Source organism: Quercus lobata, chromosome 8 (genome assembly GCF_001633185.2).
Source record: "Quercus lobata isolate SW786 chromosome 8, ValleyOak3.0 Primary Assembly, whole genome shotgun sequence".
NCBI classification, from domain to species: Eukaryota; Viridiplantae; Streptophyta; class Magnoliopsida; order Fagales; family Fagaceae; genus Quercus; species Quercus lobata.
This window is the reverse complement of record NC_044911.1, coordinates 4972047-4987923: the sequence shown is the minus strand read 5'-3', so window position 1 is coordinate 4987923 and position 15877 is coordinate 4972047. Positions and strand designations below refer to the sequence as shown.

The window sequence follows — 15877 nt, the reverse complement described above, 5'->3', positions numbered from 1 at the left end:
GAAAAAAATATTTCACCCATAAATGCATAATACTCATGACACCCCTATGTTTTTTTTTTTTTTTTTTTTTTTTTGTGATTAGAAAATGTAATAATTCCAAATTATAATGGATGCAAATTATTAAATTTTACCTAAAAAATAAAAGAGCCTCTGATCACACCCATGAAAGTGTGCTCAGAGGCTAGTGTATATATATACACACACACTACTATTTAAGGGTCTTTCCTTGTTTGGACCGGATTTTTTTTTTTTTTTCAAAATATTCCTACAGCCTACATTTTAGTAGGGGCAAAACTTGGTAAAAATAATTCTTTAACTTCCAATAAACATTGCCTACAAAAGAGGACTACTCTCCTGATGGTTTTCAAATTGTTTTATCTATTTTATATATATAAAAAATTAAAATTAAAACAAATACACGCATAACACTCATCGCACTCCTAGGTATTTTTGTGATTAAAAAATATAGTAATCCTAATTTATAATGTATGCAAATTATAAACTTTTACCAAAACATAGATGAATCTCTGAGCAGACACGTGAGCGCGTGTTCCAAGGCTAGTATATATATTATGTATTTGGAGCCGTCTTAATTTATATAGATTATAGAGTAGAAATATGGGTTTGTTTGTTTGTTTTTTGGTTGACACTGCTGATTTGATATTTGAAATTGAAATTGTTCATATTTGGAAGGAATGAAGCAGACCCTATTTTTTAGGGTTCTTATTAATTTTATTTTTTTGAATCCAATTCTAAAATTTATGCGATAGCGGCAGAATTAATATTAAGAGAAACACGATGGTTGTTGTTCATTCATTTTTATTTTTCTTTTCCCTCCAAATCTCAGGGGGACCAAGTAAGCAAATTTTAGTATAATTTATAATTTTGTAGATGAGTCTAAAGGAAATTTTAAAAAGTCATTAAACTATTAATAATATATTTAATATTAAAAAATAAATATATTAATATATAGAGAGGGTGTGGTGCGGTGTGGTGTGGTGCAGTTTGTGCGGTTTTCTTATTATAAAACTACAAACTGCACTGCACCATGCGGTGCGGTGTGGTTATGCCATTTTGCAGGTAGTTTTTGTGCAGTTTGTATAGTTTGGCGAACACCTTTACTTGTCATGTATAATGCATGAGACTCACTTCACCCGACTAACCACATAAGTCATGTGCATTTCACATAACAAAACACATGTATCTTTCTATTAGTGGTTAGATGAAACCTCTTCCAAAAAACTAAGGCAAAAAGTTTTATTTTTGTTCAAGTGGAAACTTAGAATTGTAGGTTCACTAGGGGTATGTTTGGCTAGGGTGAAAACAGGGAGGATGGAAAATAGGAAGAGGAAAATAGGGTAGAAAATTGCATTTTCCACTGTTTGGTTGAGAGAGGGAGGGGGAGAGAAAAGTGGTGGGGCCCATAAGTTTTCTCTCCTCCTCCTTCAAAATACAATCTCTCCAAATTGGAGAGACAATTGGAGTGAAAAGTGGAAAAAATATTTGGACAAAACTGCCCCCACTTCTAAATAACGTTTCTGGCTTTTTTATTTTTTATTTATTTTTAGTTTAATACTTTCCCTTTGTAACATTGGCTTTTTGTTTTTGTTTTTGTTTTTTTTCTTTCCTTGGTTTTGTCCCCCGGTGGGTTCTTCTTCTTTTCCTTCTTTTTTTTTTTTTTTTTTTAATTATTTTTTTAAGAAAACACTTTTGGATGATGTCTACTTTCATCTATACACAATTTAAAAAAAAAAAGTATAATGTATTACTTTTTGTTTTATTTTAAGAGGGACATGATGGTAAATTTATACAAACCTTATTTTCAACCAAACAAAAAAGTTTTTCATTCCTCCACTTTTCCACCCTCTCAACCAAACACAAATGAGGAAAACTAAAAAATTTTCTATCCTCCCACTTTTCTATCCTTCCTCTATTTTCTATTCTCTCACTTTTCCATCCTTCCAACCAAACGAACTCTAAGGGATATATTGTACCTTGGCTTGATTGGTATTAGCCTCAATCAGACATTAATTTCGGGTCAAGGTATGAAAAACAGTCATGGCCACGCACATCAAGAAGTTGTTTAACATTTACATTGTAATCGAGAAGCCAAGACTGATTGAGTGCAAGTTAACCCTTAAGATTTGTTCCATGGTTATGATGGTGGCATGCAGACGGATCTCATTCTCACCCTCAATGAAACCTTGAACGAGCTCCTTGACATGTATCGTGATGAAGCATGAGCTTTGAGTAGAGGAGGTTGTTTATGTCTTTGACATGGGGATTAATGGTGAAGATAACCAAGAGAATGAAAGTGAGTTTCTCGACGGAAATGGTGTGCACCTTTGAAGGTGTAGTAGATAAGAGACATTAAATTTCCAAGGTTTATTTCAGTCTATTAAAGAGAGTGAGAGTGAGAGATATATTTTAGCTATGTGAAAGAGAATATGTGTTTTACATTTTAAAACTCTTAAATATAAAAAACAAATATTTTGGACCCAAGTGCGTCCCACAAGCGACAAAAAAAATAATCTATTGCCTAAAATTTGGAGGCCTTAGGTAATTAATTGCCTAACTATTGCCTAAAATTCCCTTTATATTAGTTGTTGCATTTAGATGAAAATACAATACTGTTATTCTTATCCTAATAAGCATACAAATTCTTATTCCAACTGATGTAAGCATCATTCTTTCATAAAAGAAATCAAAAGTATTCACGTGTGAGCTTATTCAACTGGCAAGGGATGATAAGCAATGGGAATCAACTGTAGATCATATTTTCTTCTTATTGTGACGCCAAAGACCTCATTCATGTCCAAGTCTTCATTCTTCATTCCATTAGGAAGTTTCCAATCAAAATGGTACAGAAATAGTGCAAGTGGAAGCTCAACATTGATCATTCCAAATGATATGCCTGGACATATCCTCCTTCCAGCTCCAAATGGGATATAACTGAAATTAGTTCCCTTATAGTCAATAGAGTTATCAAGGAACCTCTCTGGATTAAACATCTCAGGATCATTCCAATGTTTGGGATCTCTTCCAATAGCCCATGCGTTAACAATAACTTTAGTTTTAACAGGTATTTCATACCCATTAAGTCTACATCTCTCTCTACATTCCCTGGGAAGCAAGAGAGGAACAGGAGCATGTAATCTCAGAGTCTCTTTAACAATTAACTTTAAATATTTCATCTCATTAATACATGTCTCATCAACCCTCCCTTTTCTATTAATGACTTCTCTCACCTCAGCTTGTGCCTTTTTCATCACTCTTTGGTTTTTCATCATTTCTGACATTGCCCAATCTACGATTGTGGCTGATGTCTCACTCCCAGCACCGAATATATCCTGAAAGGAATTAGTGAACTTTGATTTATGCATGTAGAAAAAAAGCTGTCAAGCTTGTATAGTGCACAAGGAAGAAAAATCTCCATATGCAACACAGAGTAGGTTTTGAGAACATTGAAATTTTAACCTTGGCAAATGCTAGCATGAGATTTGGGGAATTAGAATCTACGATTTATACTAATCAATCAATCAATCAATATATATATATATATAAAAGTAGAAAACTCACGAGAAAACTCTTTCACTCAACCTCCCACATCATCTTTTAATTAGTGCCATGTTTAACTCTTTTTTATAAGAAAAATTGGCACTGACCATTTAACCTTCCACCTAAGTAAAGGTATTAGTAATTGGGGATGACAATTTTGTCCGACCTCGTTTGACCCACCCCACAAAAGTAGTGGGGTGGAGATAGGGCGAGATTTTAGCCCCGTACCACGGGGTGGGGTGAGGATAGGTTTAGATTTTTTAGACCTAATCTGCCCCGCCCCGCATTGATAAGGGATAAATTATAAATTTTTTATACCCTATAACCCAATTATTTAAACAAACATGTCATCATCTTATTTTGTTCTACCCAACAAGGCTTTCTACTTCTTCTTTTCTCTAGCAAAGTTGGAAATAAGGTACCAATTTTAACATTTCCTTTTGTCTTTATTATAAACAAATTTATATACTATTGAATCATTGATTTTGTATTATAAGACTTTTTGTATTTGTTGTGATATTGTCTTGTTAAATACTTTAATAATATTATTCAATTTTTACTAAAAATTGGTTTGATTTGATGGGATAAATTTATTTATAATTTTAAGTATATTTTTATTAACGAAACATGTTTTACTATAAACAATTGTAATAGTTGTGGGTAAATTAATAAGAATTAGAATTTTATGGGATGGGGCATGGCTTTGCGGGGCCCCAAGGATCAAGGATAGGGTAAGAAAGTTTTTCCCATCATGCGGGGCGGGGCGGAGATGGGGGAAGACAAAACCATGTTAGGCGGGAATGAAGACCTCATCTTTCGGACTTGCCCCAGCCCATTGTCATCCCTGTTAGTAACGATTCATTTAACATTTCACCTAATAAAAAGTTGTAATGAAGTAATTAATTTTTATTATTTATTTACATTCAATTGTAAATATTTTTTCTCCTTTGGATTTGAATTTGGAAAAAAATTTTGAGCAAACATATATCTTTCGTCAATAAAAGGACCCCCCAAATAAATAATGGTATTGTGCATCGTAAACGGGTTGCCAACAATATATGTAAACTAACATGTTGACTGTTCAGTATTTGTTAGTTCTACTCAAGTTTAATTGTTATAGCTACAATTAAATAAAAATCAACAAAACACACAAAAAAAAAAAAAAAAATTATACATGCAATAGCAAATAAAGAAATTAATTATGTAGTTAAATTAGTTAAATTAGTTAAAATAATTAAATGTTTTTTTATATGTTAATTCAAACAAGATATTCATATACTTAATTATATATAATGAATATTATAAATGTATTATGAGGATAAATTTTTAAAATATATTTTTATATGAACTTATAATATACTCGCACATCAAATGCGACATCTACTAGTATTTATAAACCTAAAAACATTTGACTTTTAGTTGACTTTAGAACATTTTGCTACATAAATTTTTGAGGTCTTACAGTTTTACACACAATTCTTCTAATATATATTTCTTAATTGAATTTAAATTTTATTCTATATTTAAGCCTCCATTAGAATTTTTGGACCTCATTTTTTTAATGGTAAAATATATATATTCAAATAAAAAAAATTCAATCATAATTAATGTATACTGGTAGAGTTTTTTTTTTTTTTTTTTTTTTTGAGAAAGATATTGGTAGAGTATTTAGTTCTATATACAAAGACAAGGGAAAAATAGGTAACTAGCATTAATTTCCTAACTATTTAGTTAGTAGTTAAGGTTTCAAAACTATTTATTTTTATAGCATCTCGAGTCTTTTAAACTCGATTTTGGGCAATAACTCGAGCATCAGACGCTCGATTTCTATACTCTAATTTCTTCCAACGTGGCATAGTTCTCCACGTGGGTAGACAGAAATCGAGTCTCTAAGACTCGATTTCTAAGGGTTACACATAAATCCAAATCACTGAGGAACCAGAACACCAGAACATCAGGGAAGAAAGCAGAGAGAAAAAAAAAAAAAAAAAAAACCAGAAACAGAGAGAGATCGGAGTGGGTCGTGCGAGCCCAGGCAGTGAGGAACCAGAACACCAAAACATCAGGGAAGAAAGCAGAGAGAGGAGAGAGAAAAAAAAAAAAAAAAAAAAAAAAAAAAAAAAAAAAAAAACCAGAAACAGAGAGAGATCGGAGTGGGTCGCGCGAGCCCAGGCAGAGCGGTGGGTCGCGCGAGCCCAGGCCCCAGGCAGCGCGCGCCTGGGTCTCGCGAGCCCAGGCGAGACCCAGGCAGCGCGCGGCGGCCTGGGTCTCGCGAGACCCAGGCGCCGCGCTGCCTGGGTCTCGCCTGGGCTCGCGAGACCCAGGCCGCGCGCTGCCTGGGTCTCGCCTGGGCTCGCGCGACCCACGCGCCGCTCTGCCTGGGCTCGCGCGACCCACTCCGATCTCTCTCTGTTTCTGGTTTTTTTTTTTTTCTCTCTGCTTTCTTCCCTGATGTTCTGGTGTTCTGGTTCCTCACTGCCTGGGCTCGCGCGACCCACTCCGATCTCTCTCTGTTTCTGGTTTTTTTTTTTTTTTTTTTCTCTCTGCTTTCTTCCCTGATGTTCTGGTGTTCTGGTTCCTCAGTGATTTGGATTTATGTGTAACCCTTAAAAATCGAGTCTTAGAGACTCGATTTCTGTCTACCCACGTGGAGTACTATGCCACGTTGGAAGAAATTAGAGCATAGAAATCGAGCGTCTGATGCTCGAGTTATTGCCCAAAATCGAGTTTAAAAGACTCAAGATGCTATAAAAATAAATAGTTTTGAAACCTTAACTACTAACTAAATAGTTAGGAAATTAATGCTAGTTACCTATTTTTCCCCAAAGACAATCTTAATGAATGCTTATTAGCCACTATTATAATTATCAAAATTTTTATTTAGGCCAAATAAGAGAAATTATATTATATAAAAACTTACTTTATAAAGTGTGGGTAACTAATTAGTAGTAATAAATGTTTGAGTAATTCTATGACCACAAATTATTTCACAACCGTTTTTACTACAATTCAAACGTTGCAGACTGTGAGTGGTTAACCATCACTTAAATATGGAACTACTATATTTTTTTACCGATCATACTCTATCATGTCACAGTTGTAGCAAGAAATTGTGAAAATTTTTGTTGTCCTAGACTTTTTCTAAATGTTTCTCAAAAAAAAAAAAAAAAAAACTATTAGTAATAAATGGTGGGAGACACCATTGACTTATGTTTTTGGAAGAATGAAAAGCTCATATTCAATTCTATTCCTTCCTAAAGGGCATTGGAGTTTGCAAGGGAAGCTGGATTTTAGGATCTGATCTTGGAAGGTGATAATGTGACAATCATGCAATCTTTGAGGTCTCCACGAGCTACTTGTTCTAGTTTGGGCCACATTTATGGGGACATCAGATGTATAGCAATGGGATTTGGAACTTTATCTATTAGCTGTGTTAAGAGAAGTACAAATTTTGTAGCACATTCTCTAACAAAATATGCTAGACAAATTGTAGAAGAGTTAGTGTGGTTGGAGGAGCCCCCCCCCCCCTTCCCCCACTCGGTGCTCAGGATGTAACAGAAAGTACAGAGAGCCAAGAATTGAAAGAAGAGAGGAAGCTCAAGCTAGAGAGAGTTTTGGAATGAAGAAAACTTTGTATATTACTCAATTGAATGAATCTGTGACTAAATACAACACGTGTGTTTGTTTAGTTAACTCACGTGTGAACATATTTAACTTAAATACACCACTAAACTACAAGTCATTAAACTACAACACTTCATTAAGCTACATTGTACAACTAAACTACAATGCTAAGCTGTCGTTTATCTCAGATTTCATCCCTGTACTTCTTTCTTTTTTTGCTTCGTTCCTTTTCTTGTTTTGTTATCTGAATTATAACTTTGATACTCCCCCTCAAGATGAGAATCAGGATTGTGAATATTCACAATGCTCATTTTGGCAAGCAAAGCTTTCAATTGTTGACCACTAAGGGCCTTTGTAAGAAGATCAGCTAGCTGTGAGTGAGTAGGAGTGAAAAACAGTCCGATGACTTTATCTTGAACCTTATCTTTGACCAAGTGACAATCTATTTTTATATGTTTGGTTCTCTCATGAAACATAGGGTTCTCACCAATATATATATATAGCTGCTTGGTTATCACAAAACAACATTGCCATCTTTGGATGATACACTTCTAAATCCTTCAACAAGGCTAATATCCAAGTCATCTCACACACAGTCACTGCCATGGCTCGATACTCTGCTTCAGCAGAAAATCTAGAGACTATGGACTACTTTTTAGACTTCCATGAAGCCAGAGAATTACCCAAAAAGACACAATAACCAGTGGTTGATCTTCTAGTGTCAACACAAGATGCCCAATCTGCATCTGTGAATGCCTTTAAGTGCAAATTTGAGTTGGATGATAACAAAATACCTTGTCCAGGACTTCCCTTTATGTACTGCAACACCTTATAGGCTGCATCCAGGTGAGGTTTTCTTGGTTTTGACATGAATTGACTCAGTTTGTTCACTCAGTATGTGATATCTGGTCTGGTAATGGTTAAGTATATCAACCTGCCAACCAGTCCTCTATAAACACCAAGATCAGGTAACATCTCCCTATGGTATTTGCTCAATTTTAAGTTTTGCTCCATAGGAACTTTGCTAGGCTTGCATCCTGTCATGCCTGCATCTTTGAGCACTTCCAAGGCATATTTCCTTTGACATAAGGAAATGCCTTTATCTGATCTAGCCACTTCAAGGCCAAGGAAGAATTTCAGGTTTCCAAGATCCTTTAGTTTAAACTCTTTATCCAGGAATACCTTAAGCTCTTCAACAGCATGAATATCATTACTGGCTGTAAGAATATCATCCACATACACCAAAAGTGCTATGAATGATTGATTGAACTTCTTGGTAAAAAGGGAATAATCAGACCTTGACTGTTTGAATCCACATTTGAGAATAGTGGATGAGAATTTTGAGTACCATTGCCTTCATGCCTGTTTAAGGCCATATAAGGATTTGTTAAGCTTGCACACTATATTCTCCCCCTTGCTGTGAAATCCTTGAGGTAGTTGCATGTAAACCTCCTCATGAAGCTATCCATGAAGGAAAGCATTGTTTACATCAAACTGAGTTAGGTGCCAGCACCTCACAGCAGATATGGCAAGCAAGGTTTTAACAGTGGTCATTGAAAGTTCAAATAGTGTAAAACACCCTTGAACGTTTAGACCCCCAATTTACAAATTAAACAATTCAAGTTTTATGTCAAACAACTAGTGTGCGGAAAATGAACAAAAGCTATAATATAGAATTGGAAAAACTATCTAAGCCAAATTAAAATCACAACCCACAGCAGATAATAAAAGACAAAGATAAAAGGGAAGGAAGATGCAAACACAAAGATAACACGCGATATGTTATCGAAGAGGAAACCGAAGCCCTCGGCATAAAACCTCTCCGCCGCCCTCCAAGCGGTAAACAATCCACAAGAAAATGTAGTTGGGATACATGGACAGCAATAGACCCTCCAAGCCTAATCTAGCCAATGCACCTAAGCCCTCCAAGCTTCTTACTCCAACGAGGTTGCGCCGAACCTTTTTCTTTTCTAGCTTCCCGGATTCCGCTACTAGACCATAGCATCAACCAATGTAGATTGGTTCCTTTCTAACTGCTTCCCAGAACACCAAACATCCCTCTCACAGTAATGAATATGGTGAAAACAAGGTTTTGGTAAAATGCCTCTTAAGGGTTTGACAATGGAGAGGAAGAGAGTTGAGGAATTTGAAGAGACTCTAATGTATAGATTATAGGTGAATCAATCTTGTTTTACTCTAGGGTTTCTCTCTCAAAATTCTTTCTGGAAGCTCTCTTTCATTTGTGGGTATAAGGGGTATTTATACTGAGGTGAGAGGAGAATGTGAAACGTCAGGTTTTTCAAAACAGGGGTGGCTCACGGCTTGGCCTCGCGACTTGACTGAGTCGCGAGATCCAGTCGCAAGATAACCGTATGGCCAGTTGTCCTGTTTTGTCCTGTAGTGCTCCAGCTAGCATGACTGTTCACCTTCTAGCATGCTTGGCATGTGTGCTGCATCTGGCGGCTTGCAGCTGCGAGTCACCCGTGAGATCAAGCCGCGAGTCTCTACTTTCTTGCACACTCTTGAGCAATCAACACTCTATCTCACTCACTACCCTTACAACAAAACCCACCTAAATACAGGGTTACTAAATGCTGAAATACAAGTAAATTTGGCACGGAATAAAGCCAATAAGATGGTTGATTAAATTCAACCTTACAATCATTTTAGCAACAAGTAAAAAAGTTTCAGTGAAGTCCAAGCCCTCCTGTTGTGTAAACCCTTTAGCCACAAGGCGTGCCTTATACCTCTCTACTGTGCCATCAGCTTTATACTTCACTCTATATACCCATTTGCACCCAATAGCCCTTTTATGAGATGGTAAAGGAGTGAGAGACCAAGTCTGATTAGATTCTAATGCAGCAATCTCAACAGCCATTGCATTCTGCCATTTGGGATCTTGGACAGCCTCATGATAAGATTTTGGTTTAGAAACAGCAATGACAAGAGAGCAAAAATGGGCATAGGAAGGAGACAAAGTAGAAGAATCAAGAAAATGAGATAAGGGGTATTTTGTACCTAAGGTGTGTGAGGTTGAACCAGACTTGATGGCATGATTGGAATGATCAAACTGATCACTAATAACATTGATGCACTTATAGTCTTGCAAATAGGAAGGAGCCTTAGACACTCTAGCGGATTTTCTCAAAGAAGGAGTTGAGGGAACATAAGGTATAATGGCAGGTTCAGTGATGGAAGGATTAGAATTTTCAGTAGAAACAGAAAGAGGTAAATCATAGGATGGAGAAGCAGATTCATCAAGTGATGAAGGATTGAGTAAAGGATTAGAAGTTGAATTAGGAATTTCAGGATTAGGAATAGGCTAAGGGATGACAGATTCAAAAGTGGAATCAAACAAGACAGGTTGAGAGGCAGTAGAGGTATCTAGAGGGGGAAAAAGGTGAGGAAAAGTGATATTTGAATGAGGTGAGGAAGAATAAGTGGATGAAATGAAAGGAAACACAGTCTCATGAAAGGTTACATCTCTAGAGACAAAGATTTTCTTGGTGACTAAATTGAGTAACTTGTAACCTTTGACACCAAAAGGAAATCCCAAAAAAACATAGGGAACAGATCTAGGATCAAACTTAGATCTGTTATGAGATAAAGTGGAAGCAAAACAAAGGCAACCAAAAACCTTTAAGTGAACAAAAGAGGTGGTTATTGTAAAGTTTCTCAAAAGGAGTTTTATTTTCTAAAATGAAAGATGGCAGTCTATTGATGATGTATACAGCAGTCAAAACACATTCACCCCAATGGGAAATGGGCACATTAGACTGAAATTTTAATGCTCTAGCAATGCTTAAAATGTGTTGATGTTTCCTTTCCACAACTGAATTTTGTTGTGGAGTGGCAACACATGAATGTTGATGCAAAATCCCAAGATCAGCATAGAAGTCTTTTAGGAAAAATTCATGAGCATTATTAGTTCTAATTGCTTTAATATTGGTGTGAAATTGTGTTAAGATCATTTTGTAAAAAGAAATCAATAAGGGCCTAGTGTCTGATTTTGATTTCATAAGATAGACCCATGTTGATCTAGTTGCATCATCAACAATGGTAAGGAAATACCTAAAACCATTATGAGTAGATTTTGCAAAAGGACCCCAAACATCACACTGAATGAGATCAAAGGCATTATCAGACAAATGATTGAAAGAAGGGAAAGGAAGTCTTTTCTGTTTTGCAATGGGACAAAGGGCACAATCTTTATTGCTATGTATAGTGCTTACATCAGGGAGAATATCACACAAGACCTGAAGTTTAGCATCTGATACATGACCTAATCTAAGATGCCAAAGATAGGACTTTGTGGTTACAGGAACATCCACAACATTATTTGCAAAAGAATTAAAAACAAATCCTAAGATAGAAGATATAGTTGAAACAGATTTGCAAGATTCTGAAGATTGTAGCAGATAGAGATTATGATATAGCTTACCCACTCCAATTGTTTTCCAAAAAGAAAGGTCTTGTATAAAGCACTTATTGGATAGAAAATGAAGCAACATGATAGACTTTTGGTCAGTTGACTAATGGATATCAAGTTGAAAGTGAAAGAAGGAACACATAGTACATTTTCAAGAACTAAACTAGAAGTTACTTGAATGGTTCCTATGTGTGTGACAACAACTCTTTCACCATTGGGTAATTGAACAAAAGAGGTTATAGAACTAGTAATTTTAGTGAACAAATCAACTAAATGAACTATGTGATTTGTGGCACCTATATCAAGAACCCAAGTGTCTTGACTATATGTTGTTTTATTTGAAGGATTGACAGCAAAAATAGAGTGTTGCATGCTCAAACATATTGAGTTTTGCAAGAGATCATCAGATATACCTGAGAGGGCAGAATTGGCTGTGTGAATTGCTTCATTGGAACTACCAGAACTGGATGCATAAGAATTCAACAGGGAAATCAATTGCTGATACTGTTCTAGAGTGAAAGAGAAATTGTTATTCTGATGCACAACTTCATTCTGAGCTTGATCACAATCCATCATGACCTGATTAGCCATAGGAAACTTTCCCTTTTGCTTGTAGCCTGGTGGAAATCCAACAAGCTTATAGCATTTTTCCTTGATATGCCCAACCTTTCCACAGTAGCTATACATAGGCCTTCCCTTTCCAACATTTCCTTTGAAATTCTTGCCATTGTTTCCTGAAGGAAAAGAACCTTGATTGAAGACTTGATTCTTAACAGCAAGGGCAATGGATTCAACTGAAGGAGTGGCATGAATACTTGAAGATCTTTGCCTTTCCTTCTGGATTACCAAAGAAAAGGTCTTATCCACAGATGGAACAGGTTCCATCATGAGGATTTGAGTCTTGACCTATAAGTAACAATCATTCAATCCATTAAGAAATTGCATGATTGAATCTTGATGGTGAAGATGCACGATCTTCTCATTCACACCACAAGTACACTTTCCACATGAACACGATGGCAAAGGCCTCAAATTCAACAACTGATCCCAAGAAGCTTGTAGATCAGTAAAGAAGCTTGTCACTGTAGAATCTCCTTGTATCACAGTGGAAATTTGCTTCTGAAGTTGAGAAATCCTTCGTCCATTTGCTTGTAAAAACCGATTCTTAAGAGCATTCCAGACCTCAAAAGTTGTGTCTCTGTAAATGACACTAGCAGTAATATGAGGTGAAACTGAATTCAAGATCCACAATGAGATCATTGAATTGCACTTTGACCATGCCTTTTTCTCAAGTGGCGTAACTGCCATTGATACAGTGATGGAACCATCTACAAATCCAAGCTTACTCTTAGCATCTAGAGCCATCCTCATTGCTCTGGCCCAATTAGGGTAATTATCCTCAGTGAGAGGTTGAACAACCAAGATCGCACCAGGAGATTCACCATGGTGCAAGAAAAATGGGCTTCGAGGATCTTCCAATGGAGAAAGCTCTCGTGTAGGAGAAGAAGTAGTATTTGACGCCATTGACGAAGGGTCAAGCTCTGATACCATAACAAAAAGTACAGAGAGCCAAGAATTGAAATAAGAGAGGAAGCTCAAGCTAGAGAGAGTTTTGGAATGAAGAAAACTTTGTATATTACTCAATTGAATGAATCTGTACATGAATCTGTGACTAAATACAGAAAACAGAGCAAGCAAAAATATCCCTAACTATGCGGGTACAGTTACAACACGTGTGTTTGTTTAGTTAACTCATGTGTGAACATATTTCACTTAAATACACCACTAAACTACAGCACTTCATTAAGCTACACTGTACAACTAAACTACAATGCTAAGCTGTTGTTTATCTCAGATTTCATCCCTATACTTCTTTCTTCTTTTGCTTCGTTCCTTTTTTTGTTTTGTTATCTGAATCATAACTTTGATAGGATGCCTTGTACGTTGACAGTATATGAATGAATGAGATGGGTTTGAGTTCAAAAAAAGAAAAAAGAAAAAAAAATTTATATTCCTTCCTAAGGATTCCTCTCAAGATTGAATGAAAAACCATTCTTTCCTTTAATAAAATGAAGGTGAAATATCAATTTTATTCTTATTTTAAAAAAGGAAATATAAAAGGCAAAAAATTATAAATTTATTTCACTTCTATATTTTATAAACTACCAAACACGCCTGCGGAGAAAATATATCTTAGCAGTTTATTCTCTTGCTTTAAAATTTATCTGTTCCAATTCATTTCATTTTTTTTATGACCTCGAAAACCGATAAGAAGCAAAATTAATGTGTGAAATTCTATAAAGGTAAAAAGTATTTGAAAATTTTATGGAAGTATAAAAAACATAATGTCAACAGGTATATATACTTACCAGGATGACACTTTTGATGTTGTTGTTAGTTAAGGAAAACTCATTGTCACCACCACGATCCTGAAATTTTAAGAGAACATCTATGAGATCTTCTTCTCTTGCATCATCATCTGCTTTTCTTGTTGCCTTGACCTCCACATGTTCATTGATAGTATTTTCCATAATCCTGTCGGCTTCTTCATGCATCCACTCAAGTTTAGTCCTTACCCCACTGACCAGATGGAGCAGTTTAACAGATGGAAAAAAATCTGCTACATTGAAACCTGCACCCAACTCTATCGCTTGCTTCACAACGCATATGAACTTTTCTTGGTCTTTGAATTTCTTACCAAAGGCAGCCCTTGAAGTGATGCCATATGTTGTTGAGAACATTTTCTCTGTAAGATTGATAGTAGACCCTTCCTTTGAAGCAATCCAACGAATAAGAGTTGATAGTTCTTCTTCTCTAATTGGTTGGAAAGATTCAACACGCTTTGGACTAAAAAGCTCCAGCGAGCAAATTTTTCGTAGTTGTTTCCAGTAATTGCCATACGGTGCAAAGATTATGTCCGTAGAATCATAAGACATGATGTTTTTACCTATAATACTGGGCCGTGATGCAAAGTTAATATCGGGAGTTTTCATCACCTGTTCGGCAAACTCTTGTGATGAAACCACAACGGTAGAAACTTCTCCAAGTTGAAGGTGCATAAGGGGGCCATGTTTCATTGCCATGTCTCTCAATGCACGATGGGGTAGAGAGCCAACAAACTGGTGCATGTTCCCTACAATAGGTAGCTTCCATGGCCCTGGGGGTAGATTTAAATTTGAGTGGTTGGTTTTGGATCTCTTCCATAGTTTGACTACCATGAAAGTAAAGAGCAAGAACGTGAACAGTGTTGGGAAGGAGAAGGCGTGGAGTTCCATGAGGAAAGTAGATTAGATGTTTTTTTGCTGAATGAGGAAAGTAGATTAGATTGGAAGTGATATTGCATCCTATATATGCACGGTGTATTAGTGTGGAATCTATAGGAGCAACTTTGTGCAATATTCACGCCTCAGTTGTAATTATTTTATCTTAATGTCTATTTGGCACCACCTATTTTTGCTAACTTATTTTATTATTCAGCTTATTTTTGTTACTATTCACGGGTTCTACTGCACTTTTTGGTACTATTCATAGGTCCCACTGTAATATTTCAATTAACTTTTACTTTTATCTACAGTACTTTTAGCAAAAAAATTTTAATTTCAGTAAAATAAGCAGTTCTCAAACAAATCCTTAGTTTAGACTTTGGGGCATCTTGATGCTGTGTAGGATTACTTGCAAGCGTGGACAGAGCCATGGTTGGACTTGGGGGCAATGTGCCCCAAATTTTTTTAATAAAATATTATTATATATGTGAGTACTAATTTTAGCAAATTTATTTTAATAAATTTACAATTTTGCCCTCTTAAAAATATCATTGACTCTTTCTAGAGTATTGTTATAATTACAATTTTTTTTATAATAGTTTTACAAACTATTAAGGTAGCAAATTCTTATTGGTTCGCATTTGAGCCCATCACTTACATTATTAGCAATTTATAAAAATGTATGTAGTTCAAACATTTTCCTCTTTTTAAAGACAATTAAAAAATATTTATAAGTCTAAAATTTAAAAAAGAAATATACAAACCCAAAAAAATTAGTACAACAACAAAAATTACCATTAGTAAAACTAATAAATAAATAAAAAAAGCCTAGTAAACCAATTTTACCTAAAACAAATAATCTGACCCTTTAAAAAATTTTAAACAACTAGCAGCTAAGCGAGTAAGTAGCATGAAAGTTGGAGGCCAAAGTCACTGCACACAACCAACAACAAAACTGCCCTCTTAACTCTAAGTTCTGACTCCGTCACTGCTTGCAAGCATC

At 35.7% G+C, this 15877-nt stretch overlaps 1 protein-coding gene across 1 annotated transcript; it reads right to left on the bottom strand.

Annotated features, from left to right (window-relative positions):
- Positions 1–1891: 1891 nt before the first annotated feature.
- LOC115958364 (cytochrome P450 71D11-like) lies at positions 1892–14886 on the bottom strand. Its single transcript, XM_031076779.1, has 2 exons — positions 13981–14886; positions 1892–3350 (listed from the first exon to the last, which is right to left on the bottom strand). The coding sequence occupies exons 1-2, from the start codon at positions 14884–14886 to the stop codon at positions 2727–2729; spliced, it is 1530 nt and encodes a 509-aa protein (XP_030932639.1). The 3' UTR covers positions 1892–2726.
- Positions 14887–15877: the final 991 nt, after the last annotated feature.

Coding starts and splice junctions, on each gene's coding strand:
- LOC115958364 (XM_031076779.1), bottom strand. CDS start 14,886: ATGGAACTCCACGCCTTCTCCTTCCCAACACTGTTCACGTTCTTGCTC. Junction 3,351..13,980: donor ACATCAAAAGTGTCATCCTG/GTAAGTATATAT, acceptor AATTCCTTTCAG/GATATATTCGGTGCTGGGAG.